The sequence below is a fragment of the Lolium rigidum genome, chromosome 2 (assembly GCF_022539505.1).
Source record: "Lolium rigidum isolate FL_2022 chromosome 2, APGP_CSIRO_Lrig_0.1, whole genome shotgun sequence".
Lineage (NCBI taxonomy): Eukaryota > Viridiplantae > Streptophyta > Magnoliopsida > Poales > Poaceae > Lolium > Lolium rigidum.
In genome coordinates, this window is record NC_061509.1 from 111,865,914 (window position 1) to 111,878,473 (window position 12,560).

Below are 12,560 nucleotides of genomic sequence, written 5' to 3' on the forward strand. Positions count from 1 at the left end.
AAATAGCATGGATTATCATAGATAACAGGAGCATAATTATTATCATAAGTTTTACTCATAGTAAATATTTCAAGAGAATCAACAGGAACATAACATTCATCCTCCTTTAGTAAGCATGGGGGACAATCAAATAGTGTAAGGGATAAAGAGTTAGTCTCATTAGAAGGTAGGCATGGGTAGCTAATCCATTCTTCCTCCTTTTGTTCATCACTCTCCTCCTCTTTTTTATCTAATGAGCTTTCAGGTTCAGCCATTTCTTCTTCTTCCATAGGTTCCTGCAAATTGTGGATACATTCTTGTGCATAACTGAGTCTCTCTTTATAATCAATGATATAATAGTTATTGCTGAAATTTTCTATGCAATAATAAAGGATAGAAGAGACCATATCTTTAAGTTCATTACAAGGAACACATGTTTCATAATTTTAGACATGAAAGACTCTATTTCAGAAGCTCTCATAAATAAGACAAATTGTTCTACTTCTTCAAATCCAAGATGAATATAGTTATTCCAATGATAGTTCACAATTCAAACTTCTTTACTAAAGCCACATTGAAATTTAAGATGTTTAGTATCTTGTTCAGGGCAACAATTTATATCATGGCGTTTAAGCAAAATTTCAGCAATTTGATTCAACTTTTGTAACACGCCTCTCATGAATTTACCCTTATATGTTTCTCTGTACTTTATAAATAGCTCCATAGAGGTTCTAGCATGTTCTTCCATAATAACAGTTTTTTAGATTTTCAGTTTTTCAATTTTTTATGGATTTTCGGGTATATAAGAAAAATAAAAATAAGACAAAAGTAAACTAGACAAAAGTAAACTAAATAAAACACAACTAAACAGAAATAAACTAAGCACAAATAAACTAGACAAGACAAAATAAAATAAAAATAAAGAGAGACAAGTAAAGTGTACTCCCCAGGTGAACTTATGAGTAGAGCTATGCCTCCCCGGCAACGGCGTCAGAAAATAGTCTTGATGATCCACAAGTATAGGGGATCGCAACAGTCTTCAAGGGAAGTAAAACCCAAGTTTGTTGATTCGACACAAGGGGAGACAAAAATACTTATAAGCCTTAAAAGCGGAATTGTCAATTCAGCTACACCTGGAAAAGAAAAAGTAATAGGGGTGATGTGAAAGCAACAGTAATATAAGAGAAATTGTAATAGTAACACATCAGCACTAGTAGTAACACAAAGGCAATGGCGCCAGAAAGTATTCCAGTGCGTATTTGATTGTACATCAATGATGATGACAGAAGGACCGGGGTTCTCATCTATCTACACTAGTGGTAACTCTCCAAATAACATGTGTTAGGTGAACAAATTACAGTTGGGCAATTGATAATTCTGAGGGCATGACAATGCATGCTATGATAAGATAAAGTTTACTGTACTATTTAATTGGACATTGCAACATAATACATAGACTGTAATCCAACTGCATCTATGACTAATAATCCACCTTCATGTTATCATTCGAACCCCTTCCAGTATTAAGTTGCAGATTATCGCATTAAGCAATGTGTGTAAAGTAAATAATATAATTATCCTTAGACAAAACATTGTTATTTTCTCCCTAGTAGCAACAACACATCTACAATCCTAGAAGTTATTGTCACTCTTCCAGAAAACTAGAGGCATGAAGCCACTATCGACCATAAATACTCCCTCTTGGAGATACAGGAAACTACTAGATCAGGGTAACTACCGGAGAGCATGCAAGATCTTAAATAACAGTATTATGATAATATGATGAACAATCTGACCACAATTCCACAATTTATCGGATCCCAACAAACACAACACCAATTACATCATATGGATCTCAATCATGTAAGGCAGCTCATGAGATTATTGTATCGAAGTACATGTGAGAGAGAGTACCAACTAGCTACAGTCGAGAACCCGTAGTTCACGGATGAACTACTCAAGAACCATCATGGAGTCAAAGTGGGGGCGGTGGAGTCGATGGAGATGGCTACGGGGGTCAATCCCCGTCTCGGAGGGTGTCGGAACAGGAACTTCTGACCCCCGAAACTTGTCTGGACGATGGCAACGATGCCGGCAGGGAGAGAGATTATTTAGGATTTTTGCGTCGAAGGCAATATATAGGCGGAAGGGCGAGGTCGGTGGGTGCCAGGAGGCCCCACACCGCCGCATGGCGCGGCCAAGGGCCCGCGCCAAGGGCTGGTGTGGCCTCCCTGGTGCCCTCCTCCGTCGCTGCTCTGGACTCTATCTTCGTGTCGGGAAAAATAGGAGGTTTGGCTTTTGTTGCGTCCAATTCCGAGACTATTTCCTGTACAACTTTTCTGAAATAAAAAACAGCAAAAAACATGAGCTGACACTGTGGCATCTTGTCAATAGGTTAGTTCCGAAAAATACATAAAAGTGCCACGAAGTGTAGACAAAACATATAGAAATTGATGTGAAACAAGCATGGAGCATAAAAAAATTATAGATGCGTCTGCAAGGTATCATCTATCACATCCCAAAACTTTGGATTGTGAAATACATTATAAATTAGAATATTGATTGGTTTCTTGATCGAAATTCAGTAACGAATTAAAACTCTTTGAAGTTATTTAAAAATTATTTCCCAAAATTTATCTATATTTAGATCTAAAGGATGTTTTAAATTTATCTAAATTTAGATGTATGTCCATCAAAGGTTATCTTAGATTTATATTTTATAGATAGATGTGGTACTTTTTTTCTTTTACTTCGGCGAGACGCCCCCATATATGTAGGTGTAAGACAGGTTTGTACATGACAACTTTTTGCGTAAAACCTATTTACTTTGTATATCAACGATTAAAATTAAGATCGATGAGGCATATATTATAAGATGAGATTTTCAAAATAATAGTAATATTTAATAATTTCCAGGAATATTACGTTTTTTCAAACAAAAAAATGAATTTGTGACTCGGTTGGCGCGCCGATCGGCAGGCAGTCGGCTGACGGCAGGTGTCGGAGGGGCCCCCTGCTTCACCTGCACAAGATAACTGCACCAGCATCGCTCCACTCTCACACCGGCGGGCGAACTTGTATCCTTCTTCTTCGTCGGCCTAAAATTTTGGTCCGAGCAGGGTACACTCATGGTAGCTAAGGTTGAGCCGGCAAGAAGAAGAGAGGTAGAAGCACTTGTGCAACAAAGAGTGTCGATGCCTGTTTTTATAAAAAAAAAGTGAGAAAGTGGCGGGGCAAAGTGGCGAGATAAAGTGGCGGAAAAATATGGTGGGAGATAGGTTGCGGGAGAGAGTGGCAAAAAATAGGGAGGGAGACACTGGTGTGAAAATATGGCGGAAGAGAGGTGGCGGGAGAAAGTGGCGGGAAAAAGTTTGGTGAGGAGGTGGGAGAGAATGCCGGAAAACGAATGCCACATAATTAGCAGAGCACAACGGGCAGTCATCATGCAGATGGTTGGGGCCTAGCAGGCCAATTGGCGACCAACTGTCCAATTAGCAGCGGTCGGCTACCTACCGACCGATCGGGAGCCTAGCGGCTGATGAGGACTGTCGTCTAACGTGTCATCAAGGGCCAGACCGGCCGACGGCCTTATCGGCGATCTACCGGCCGATCGGTGAAAAGACAGCCAACCTTGTTGCATTTCTGAAATTTTTTGAAATCACATATTATTTCTGGAAAATATTAAATATTTTGTATTATTTTTAAAAAATCGCTTATAAGATTATGTGGACAAATAGGGTGGCTTCTTTTTTTTATCTATTTATCCTCTTGTTTAAAAAAATCATAATCATAAGTTCTAGACCTGATTATAAAAAAATTATAGTCGTGTATACACGTATGTAAAGAGTAGTGATATCTAGTAGACGTGTTCAATATTGCCTCCTACACTCCGGATTTTAGCCTTTACCAGAAAGTCAAATTCGCTCAGGATTTTTTGTTGCCACGCACGTGGACTTTTTTTAACAATAAAGTTGTGCAATCGTTCCATAAATCTTAACCATAAATTATATAGATCTAATATTTGAAAACAATTACGGGGTATGATAATATGGATTAATATGGTGTCTCTGTTTTAAACCTCGTAATAGATAGATAGATAGATAGATAGATAGATAGATAGATAGATAGATAGATCTCGGAGATGGACGATTTGCACCCGGATGGATGTATACCCTATTTTGAAAAAGTCCAAAAAAAATCTATTTCAAAGTTTCAAAAAAATCTAAATAAGTTTATTCATGTATATCCTATGTTGACACTTGTTTGTGCAGATTTTGGCATAAAAAAGGCCATGTGTGACCTACACATAAATGTGAAAATGGGATTTTCTATTTCCGTGAACGGCACAACCAATCATTATAGTGTTATTTAGATATTTATTATTTTCTTGTAGGTCACATACAATCGAATTTTTCGACGAAAACTTACACAAGTAAGTACCAACATAACATGTACATGAAAGTTTTATTTCAATTTTTTTGAGATTTTCAAATAGTTTTTTCAAAATTGGTGAAGCTGGGTGCATGTGCACCCGGGTTCATTTGGGTATTTCCCAATATATCCCACACTACAATAAAGTTACACAATTGTTTGGTAAATCTTAACCGTAAAATTATGGATCTAGCAGTTGAAAATATTTATGATGATGCGAATTAATGTGGTATCTCTATTTTAAACTTCCATATTGTGCTTTTAGTATATAATAATAGATATGGAGTTCGTTTGTGCTGTCACCCCTCAAGCTCGGATCGCTAGCTCACAAGGGAATATTCAAAATTTTCGAAATCAGACTTGGAAGCATCGATAGAAGGATCTTTGTCAAGCTTTTGCAAGGTAGAAATAGTATTCAAGCAAAGTGGAATCATCAAAGTTCAAAAGAAAAATATGACAAGCACCCCTACTTTAGTATAGATGAGCATCAACCTTTGAAGAGTTGGAATTTTCTAGCATTATAAGAGTCTTGCGAGTTCTATTGTTTCTTGAATGTCTTTATTAATTGACTCCTGGAGCCTTCACTGAGGTTGAACAATTTTCTTAGTGGAAGAGACATCTATGAAGAAAAAGTTGTGAGTGAGCACCATGCATTACACGTACACACCCAATTATTTTTTCTTTTTAAATTTTTGTCTGTCCCAAACTATATAGCATATGGATTTAAAACTTTGCAGGTCACCGAAAAAAATAGAATGTAGTTTGGAATTCCTTTGCAATTTATAGTTTTCCATTATTTAAAATTTAAAAGTTCTTTATATATATTATGTCATAAAAATATCAAATTATTTGTTGCAAATTCTATTTCAAATGTTTCAATAAACTGCAAAGTATCAAATCCATAAATTATATAGTTCAAGAGATATGAAAAAACAAGTTGTTTGGAAGGGTAAAGGGTCTAGCGTGGATCTTGATGCACCTATGGACATTCCGGGTGTGCACCGAAGTGACTGCTCAGAAAATCCTAGATAAAAGACCTACCTTCTCACATATAGTATTAAACCTTTAAATGTTGCTATTAACTCATTATTGAGGTCTTTTTTGGGGGTAAAAATAAAGGTTCTCATGGTCCTTTCTAGATCGCTAGAAACATTGATATACTTAAAGGAATATAAGCAATTTTTTGCAAATAAAGTTTATAACAACAGTTTAACCATTATTTTCAATAACCTCACTTAAAGGAATATTATCAACATTAGGCTTAGAAAGCATGGATATTAAAATGTTGACCTTAACGCTTAGCAACTCCACCTACGTACTCTACTCAACTGAATTGACCATGATTAACCAACATATTATTCTCGTCGCCTTAGGGATAGTTTGGGTCATAAGAAATTTTTTAATGCCTATAACAATAAAAATCAAATAAGTAAACATTTAATTTCCTAATTGAGAAGATGATACTTTTATTAAAATACCCTCTAAAACGAATACATAAACCTTCTCTCTCGCTATAAAACAATACACAAGCAATACATCCGATTTTTTTTTAGATGCAATGTATTTTACTTGGCTATGCTAAACTTAATGGATGTGATCACCAAGTCAGTTATTGATGTTGCGTCTTCTGAGAGTAACAAGGGAGGAGCCTTTCACCCCTAACTATAGCATATTTAAAATCTTATAAACTCGATTCTTATAGATTCAAGGGTCCAACTTTTCTATATTCGATTACCATTCATGTACAACTCAGTCAATCACACTATTCTAACTTCCGATACAACAAGTGAACATTTCATTTCCGAATTAAAAAGATGCTGCCTTTATATTAATTTATATCCTTTACAATGAGTCAATGAATATGCAAACCGTACATGTAATGTCTCATACTCTCGCTAAAAAAATACATCACCAATATATTTGATTATACATAAGCTCGTATGTTCATGCCGCGGCAGATATCGACTTCAAGGCTTCAAGCCAGAAGACCGGCAAGCAGGACCACGAGGCCAAGGCCTGCTGTGACCCTAACCGACGTAGCAGCGGAGGGCGACGGCGGCAGGGGAGAGTTGCTGGCGCTGGGACCGCTGGCTGGTGCGGGCGACGACGGCGTCGATGGGGAGGAGGCTGACACGACGTCGATGGCGACCTTCATGCCGGCGGTGCAGTGGCCAGCGAAACCGCAGATGAAGTAGCGGGTGCCGGTGGCGGGGAGTGCGACGACGTCGTTGCCGGTTTTGAGGGTGGTCATTGGGCTTGCTGCGCTGCAGGAGTCGTAGTCGGCCTTGCTGACCTCAAGCACGTCATGCGCCTGCGGTGAGTACTTGAAGACGACACTGTCACCGGGGATGAACTGCTTGGAGGACGCCCAGCTGCCGTAGTTGATGCCGAAGCCCCACTCGCCGGCCGGCTCGCCAACGTTGTATGTCGTCGCTGACGCGGTGCTCAAGATGGCCATGGCCGCCAGGGCAAGGAGGGTGATTTTCATGGCAGCAGCCATTGCGATTGGAGCTGGAAGGAGCAGTGCCGCGAGCAGAGGAGATATAAGCGAGATATACTGCTATTGATCCGCGTGGAAGGTTGTTGTCTGTGTCTTTGCGATGCCGCGCCGGACGAGCTCTTTATACACAATCAAGTAGCACGCGCAAGGTAGGTTCGTGGTAGCATTTGGACTTTGGAGTTGAATAGTTCTTTGCGCGCTTTTCTGAAACGAGCATGTAAGTACTAGCTAGTGGTCATACACATGGCCAGGCTGGGTTGGTGGCATGTTGACACTTTCGGGCCTCTCGCTTCCATTCGGTTTCACATCGGCGTGGTCTACCCTACGCGCCATGGACTAAGAGCATCTCCAGCTACGTTCTCCAAAGCGTCTTCCAACAGCATCAGATTTATCGTTTGGGGATGTGTTTCTTTCTTGCCGCGTTTGGGAGATGTCGCTTCCCAGTGGTATCCCCCAAACAAAATATCAGATATTTAAAATTTAAATGAATTCATTCAAATTTGCTATGTATTACATAGATTTAAACGAAATTCGACGAAATTTAAACTAAACCGTAATCTAGTAGTACTTGCGGCGGCCAGATGCATCGTAGTACTAGTGGAAGTTGTACATGTCATTGACGATGACGTCCTACTTGCCGCGCTCATCGGGCTCGTCGACGGGCTCGTCCTTCACCGCGCTGCTTGGCCCAACCTCGCCGTCGTCGGTGAGGTCCACGAGCGGCTTCCCGCAGTTGCGGATGAACATGGTGATCATCGCGTCGAGGTGGCCCCTCCAGGCGTCCTATTCGTTCAACGACGCCAAGCACGCCGATCGCAAGCCAGGGCAGTCATCGGGGTCGTCGCTGCTGGCGATGGGACGTTGCTGCCGCTCGTACTCCGCCAACAGCGCCGCCTTCCCGGCTGCCTCGTCGTCCTGCTCCTCCTTCACCTCCGGCTTCGGGATGAGGAGGGCGCCACCGGCGCGCCTATGCTGTTGTCGGTTAACGATGTTGCCGCCGCGCCTCGGATTGATGGGCGGCGTCGCGAACTCCGGCTCCTCCTTCACCTCGCACTTAGGCACAGTGTAGGGCACGGTGCGATGAAGAAGGCGTTGATCGCGCTAACCCTAACGAGCAAGAATTGGAGGAGGACGAGTACGTCCTCCTCGGCTGCCAGCGCGCTCTAGGTGCGCCGTTCTGGATGCCGTCGAAGACGTGCTCCAGGGTGCGCCCCGAAACGCCCTAGAAGAGGAGGCGCCCCTCCCTGTTCCAGCTGTTCCGCCGGCCGATGAGGCCGGCGGTGCTATTCATCTCGGCGTCGTGCTGCACCTGGAAGTAGTCGACTCACCAGGCATCGTTGCCGGTGGCCGCCAAGGTTGGATCGGCCCGCTCCTCGGAGGTGACGCGAGCCCGCTGGGCCCTGATCGCGTCCCTCCAGTGCTCCGTGCCCTTCCGCGGCGGCGGTGGGACTCCGACGCCGTTGACGACCATCTTTAACACCCGCCGCTGCTTAGCAGGCGCATGTCCGGCGAAACGGGATATCCCGCGTGGTACAGCGCCCACGTCTCCGCCACGGTGAGGATGCCGCGGCCGAAGCCGTTCATCACGGCGATCTTGCGGGACGACGACATTGGAGGAGGACGTTGGGAACGGCGAGGGAGGAGGAGATTTGGGAGCGGCGAGAGAGGCGGAGATTTGGGAGCTACGAGAGGTTGGAGCGGCGAGAGATTGCGATGGGGACAATGAGGGGCGCTCTTATTACGCAGCGGCGCCAGGCGAAGCGGGGCGTTAGACGCAATAAACGCCAACGCGGATGGCCACTCGGCCATGCACGACGAGACGTCCCTGCGTCACCTGGGAAAGCTGGGGCGCTATTTACGTCGATTGACTAGAGGTAGGCAACGGGATTTTAGACTTTCGTGTCGCTGACGTGTCGAGCCCGCGTCTTCTCGCCTCGCTTTTCGTTGTGTCCGTCGTACCCGGAGAGTCCCTATATAGTGAGGACGGACTCAGGAAGCCGGGCACCGTATTGAGCCGCGCCGAACGAAAAGGACTTTGGGACGCGTGGCTGGGACGAAATCTGGCACGTCCCAAATTCTTTTGGGCCGCTTTGGGCGACGCGGCTATACACTAACACAATATGACATTTGACTTGTCGCCCTTGAGCTCGTAAAGCTAGCTCAGAGGGAAAATTCAATGTTTCCGGAAACCGGTCCGGGAGCCAAAAATTGGGTGGTGGATTCACTCCATGTTGTGGCTAGTGGACACCAAAGTAGCGCTAGGCCAAGCCTACAGAAAATGTTCTAATCGGCCATTTCACCAGAGCCACCTTCGTGGTTGACTCCCCGATGGAAAAAAAGCGGCGTTGTCCGCACAAGCTTATGCGACCTTGAAGATGGTGGGAGCCCCGCGTTGCAACCAATAAGGAGGTGGGAGTATTTGGTCAGCTTCCACCAAAACCCTTCCCTTAATTCTACCCTCTCCCGTCGCCACCTAATTTCAAACCATCATTTCCCCCTTCGAGCTCTCTTCTCTAGTCGGTGAACAAGTAAGTAGGCGGTGTCGGCACAACGGTGACCACGGCCACTTCTTCAACCTCTCCAGATTGTAAGTAACATCACCATGATATCCTCCTCCACCTCCATCTAGTTAGGGCAGATTTGTGATTGTTGTTGTATGTTTGATTAGTCAAATCGATGACATTGCTTATAGTATGATCTTGTTCTATGTTGGCCATGACCATGTCCTGTTTTCTATGATTGTTTACCTAGCTTATACCATGTCATTTTAGTGAATCTATGGCAGTGCTTATAGTATGTTTTTGTTCTATGTAGAGCATACATGTCTTGTTTAACAAGTTTGTACTATCTCAGTAAATGTAGGACTCTTTGTGGAATGAATTTCTTAGTCATACTCTAGTCCCAGCTGGTGGGACGCAGATCCCTTCATATGTACACAATTCACAGCCTTTGGGTGAGAACCTTGTTAATGTCGAGGTGGCTCAAAATTCAGAGTTCCATCAACATGCACAACTTGGCCCAATGTCGCAGGGTTATGTGCAAAACCTGGTGCACAGTGTTGCTTCAAAGGTGGCGATCAACCTTGGCACGTAAGGCGCATTACACTACAAGAAAAAGCCTCATATATAGACCCTGAGCTACCGTCGGCGTGCCAAGAAAGTGGTCCACTGGCCCTATATTATCGGCATAGCACCATATATTGGTGCACCGGTGCTGATGAAATATCACCGGCGCAGTGGAAAACTAGTGTGCGGGGGGTAAGGGCCAGCCAGGTCCGACTAGTGCAAAATTTGACCCACACTTACCCCCCCTCCCCTCCCCAACACCTTTTTGGGTTTTCGAAAAAATAAAAGAAAATGATAGAAAATTTTAAAAATAAAATCCTTCCAGATGGCCATGTTTTTATGCGCTCTAGTTGTTAGGAAAATCAACAAACATGAATTTCAACATATTATGCAAAATGGCGTCATGTTTCGGTAAAATGGCTCTTGTATACATGGTAGTCATTGTTAGATGTATATATCTGTATATTGTAATTTCCTCATATGTTAGGGGGCTTCCTGCATATTTGCACATGTACATGTACTATATATTCTGGCCTTTGGCCCCCTGGTAATACAACAAGCATATTGCCCTAACATGGTATCAGAGCAAAAATTGGTTCTCTAGTTTCCCGACCGACGTTGCTTGTCCGTCGTTGCCGCTTGTCCGGCCGCTCCTCTTCCTCTGCCCCTGGCCGGCTCCTCTTCCTCTGACAGTCCTCGGTCCCTGCTGCTTGCCCGTTCGTCTCCACCTCGGTCCCTGCTGCTTGGCCGGCTCCTCATCCTCCCGATACGAGCGAAGCTCGATCTCCCGCTACGAGCCTCGATCGATCGCCCCCGGCCAGGACCTGCTCGCCCTCTCCCCTGCTCGCCTCCGCCCTGCAGGTCCCTGCTCGCCCCCGGCCAGGACCTGCTCGCCCCCGCCCTGCAGGTCCGGGAACCGCCAGGAATCGACAGTCGTCGGGACCCGCTCCTCCGGCCGCCGCCGGGAACTTCTCCTCCGGCCGACCCGCCACCGGGAACCGCTCCTCCGGCCGACCTCCGCTCCTCACTCCGCTCGGCTCCCTTACGCCCGGCTTCCGCCATCGTCCTACGTGCTGCAGACGGTTTCGATCGGTAGCTAATTCCGATCTGAGTTGACTCTGAGAAAAAAAAAAGTGTTGATATGTCTTCCTCGTCGGGCTATGTGGCGATTCCTCGCTGCCCAGTGATCTTTGATGGCGTGAATTATCCTGACTTCGCTGCCTTTATGCGCGTCCACATGCGCGGTCTTCGTCTTTGGGGTGTGCTTTCTGGCGAGGTCTCATGTCCGCCGCGCCCCGTTGCTCCTACGGTGCCCGTAGAACCGACCCCCATTGCCCTTGCCCCTGATGCTACTCAGGTGGATAAGGATGCAGCCAAGAGTGATGATAATACTGCTCTGCATGATTATGACCGGAAGATCCAGGACCACTCTACTGCCGTTGCAACTTACCGGCTGGATCTGACTGACTACACTCAGTGGATAGATGAGGATGCTCGTGCTGCTGCTGTTCTCACCTCCAGTGTTCTGCCTCAGTATGCTGCTGAGTTCATGGGTCTTCCCACCGCTGCTCAGTGGGCTTTTCGTCGGCAGCGGTATCAGCCGTGTGGGGATGCTCTTTACCTGTCTGTGGTCCACCATGAGCATGCTCTTCAGCAGGGTAATTCTACTATTGATGAGTTCTACACTCAGGGTGCTGCTATTTGGCATCAGCTTGATTCTCTTCGTACAGCTGTGTGTGCCACCTGTCCCTGCTGTCTGACTGTGCGCGCGGATCTGGAGTTTCAGTGCGTTTTTGAGTTCTTGTCGCGGCTCCGTAAGGAGTTTGAGCCGCGCCGTGCACAGCTGCTTGCCCGTGGTCGTGTTCCGCTCTCTGAGGTATTGGCTGAGCTTCGTGCTGAGGAGACTCGTCTTCGTGGTGTTGGTATTCTTGAGGTTCCCTCTGTACTTGCTGCTCGTGGTCCTCCTGTGCCGTCTGCTCATGGACCTCCTACGCCGCAGGCTTCATTGCGGTCTCCTGCACCACCGATACTCTCTACTCCTCCAGTCCAGGGCCAGAGTCAGCCTCAGCAGCCTCGTGGTACGACAGCACCACCCTTTACCTACTGTGGAAGGTCTGGCCACACTGTCTCTAGCTGCTGGCAGAGGGATCCCAGCTTACGTCAGCGGCACTATACTCGTCGGCAGGGTGGTTCTTCAGGATCTTCTGCTGTTGTGTTATCTGATCAAGACATTATCTGTGGTCTTCGTGGTCTACTCGCTGCTACAGGCTCTTCCAAGACGGGTACTGCTGGTTCTGTGCCTGGCTCTTCTGGCACCGCGTGACCACCACCTTCTACATAGTCAGGTACGTCATCCCCGTGGTATCTGGATTCTGGAGCTTCTTTTCATATGACTTCTGCATCTTCTATTCTCTCTGCTCCTCGCTCTCTTGTTTCTCCTGTCCGTGTTATCACGGCTGATGGTACCTCTCTTCCTATTTCCAGTCGAGGCACCCTTTCTACTTCTTATTTTTATGTTCCTGATGTTTCTCATGTTCCTAGTCTTAAGATGAACCTGTTTTCTGCTAGTCGGCTTACTGATTCTG

The 12,560-nt window shown here is 45.5% G+C and overlaps 1 protein-coding gene across 1 annotated transcript; it reads right to left on the reverse strand.

The window, feature by feature from the left end:
* Positions 1–6,218: 6,218 nt before the first annotated feature.
* LOC124687111 (mavicyanin-like) lies at positions 6,219–6,978 on the reverse strand. Its single transcript, XM_047220947.1, has one exon. It carries the CDS (start codon positions 6,908–6,910, stop codon positions 6,386–6,388), a length of 525 nt encoding a protein of 174 aa, XP_047076903.1. The 5' UTR covers positions 6,911–6,978; the 3' UTR covers positions 6,219–6,385.
* Between the last annotated feature and the right edge of the window lie 5,582 nt (positions 6,979–12,560).

Excerpts from the sequence above, each read along its gene's own strand:
- LOC124687111 (XM_047220947.1), bottom strand. The coding sequence starts at position 6,910 with ATGGCTGCTGCCATGAAAATCACCCTCCTTGCCCTGGCGGCCATGGCC.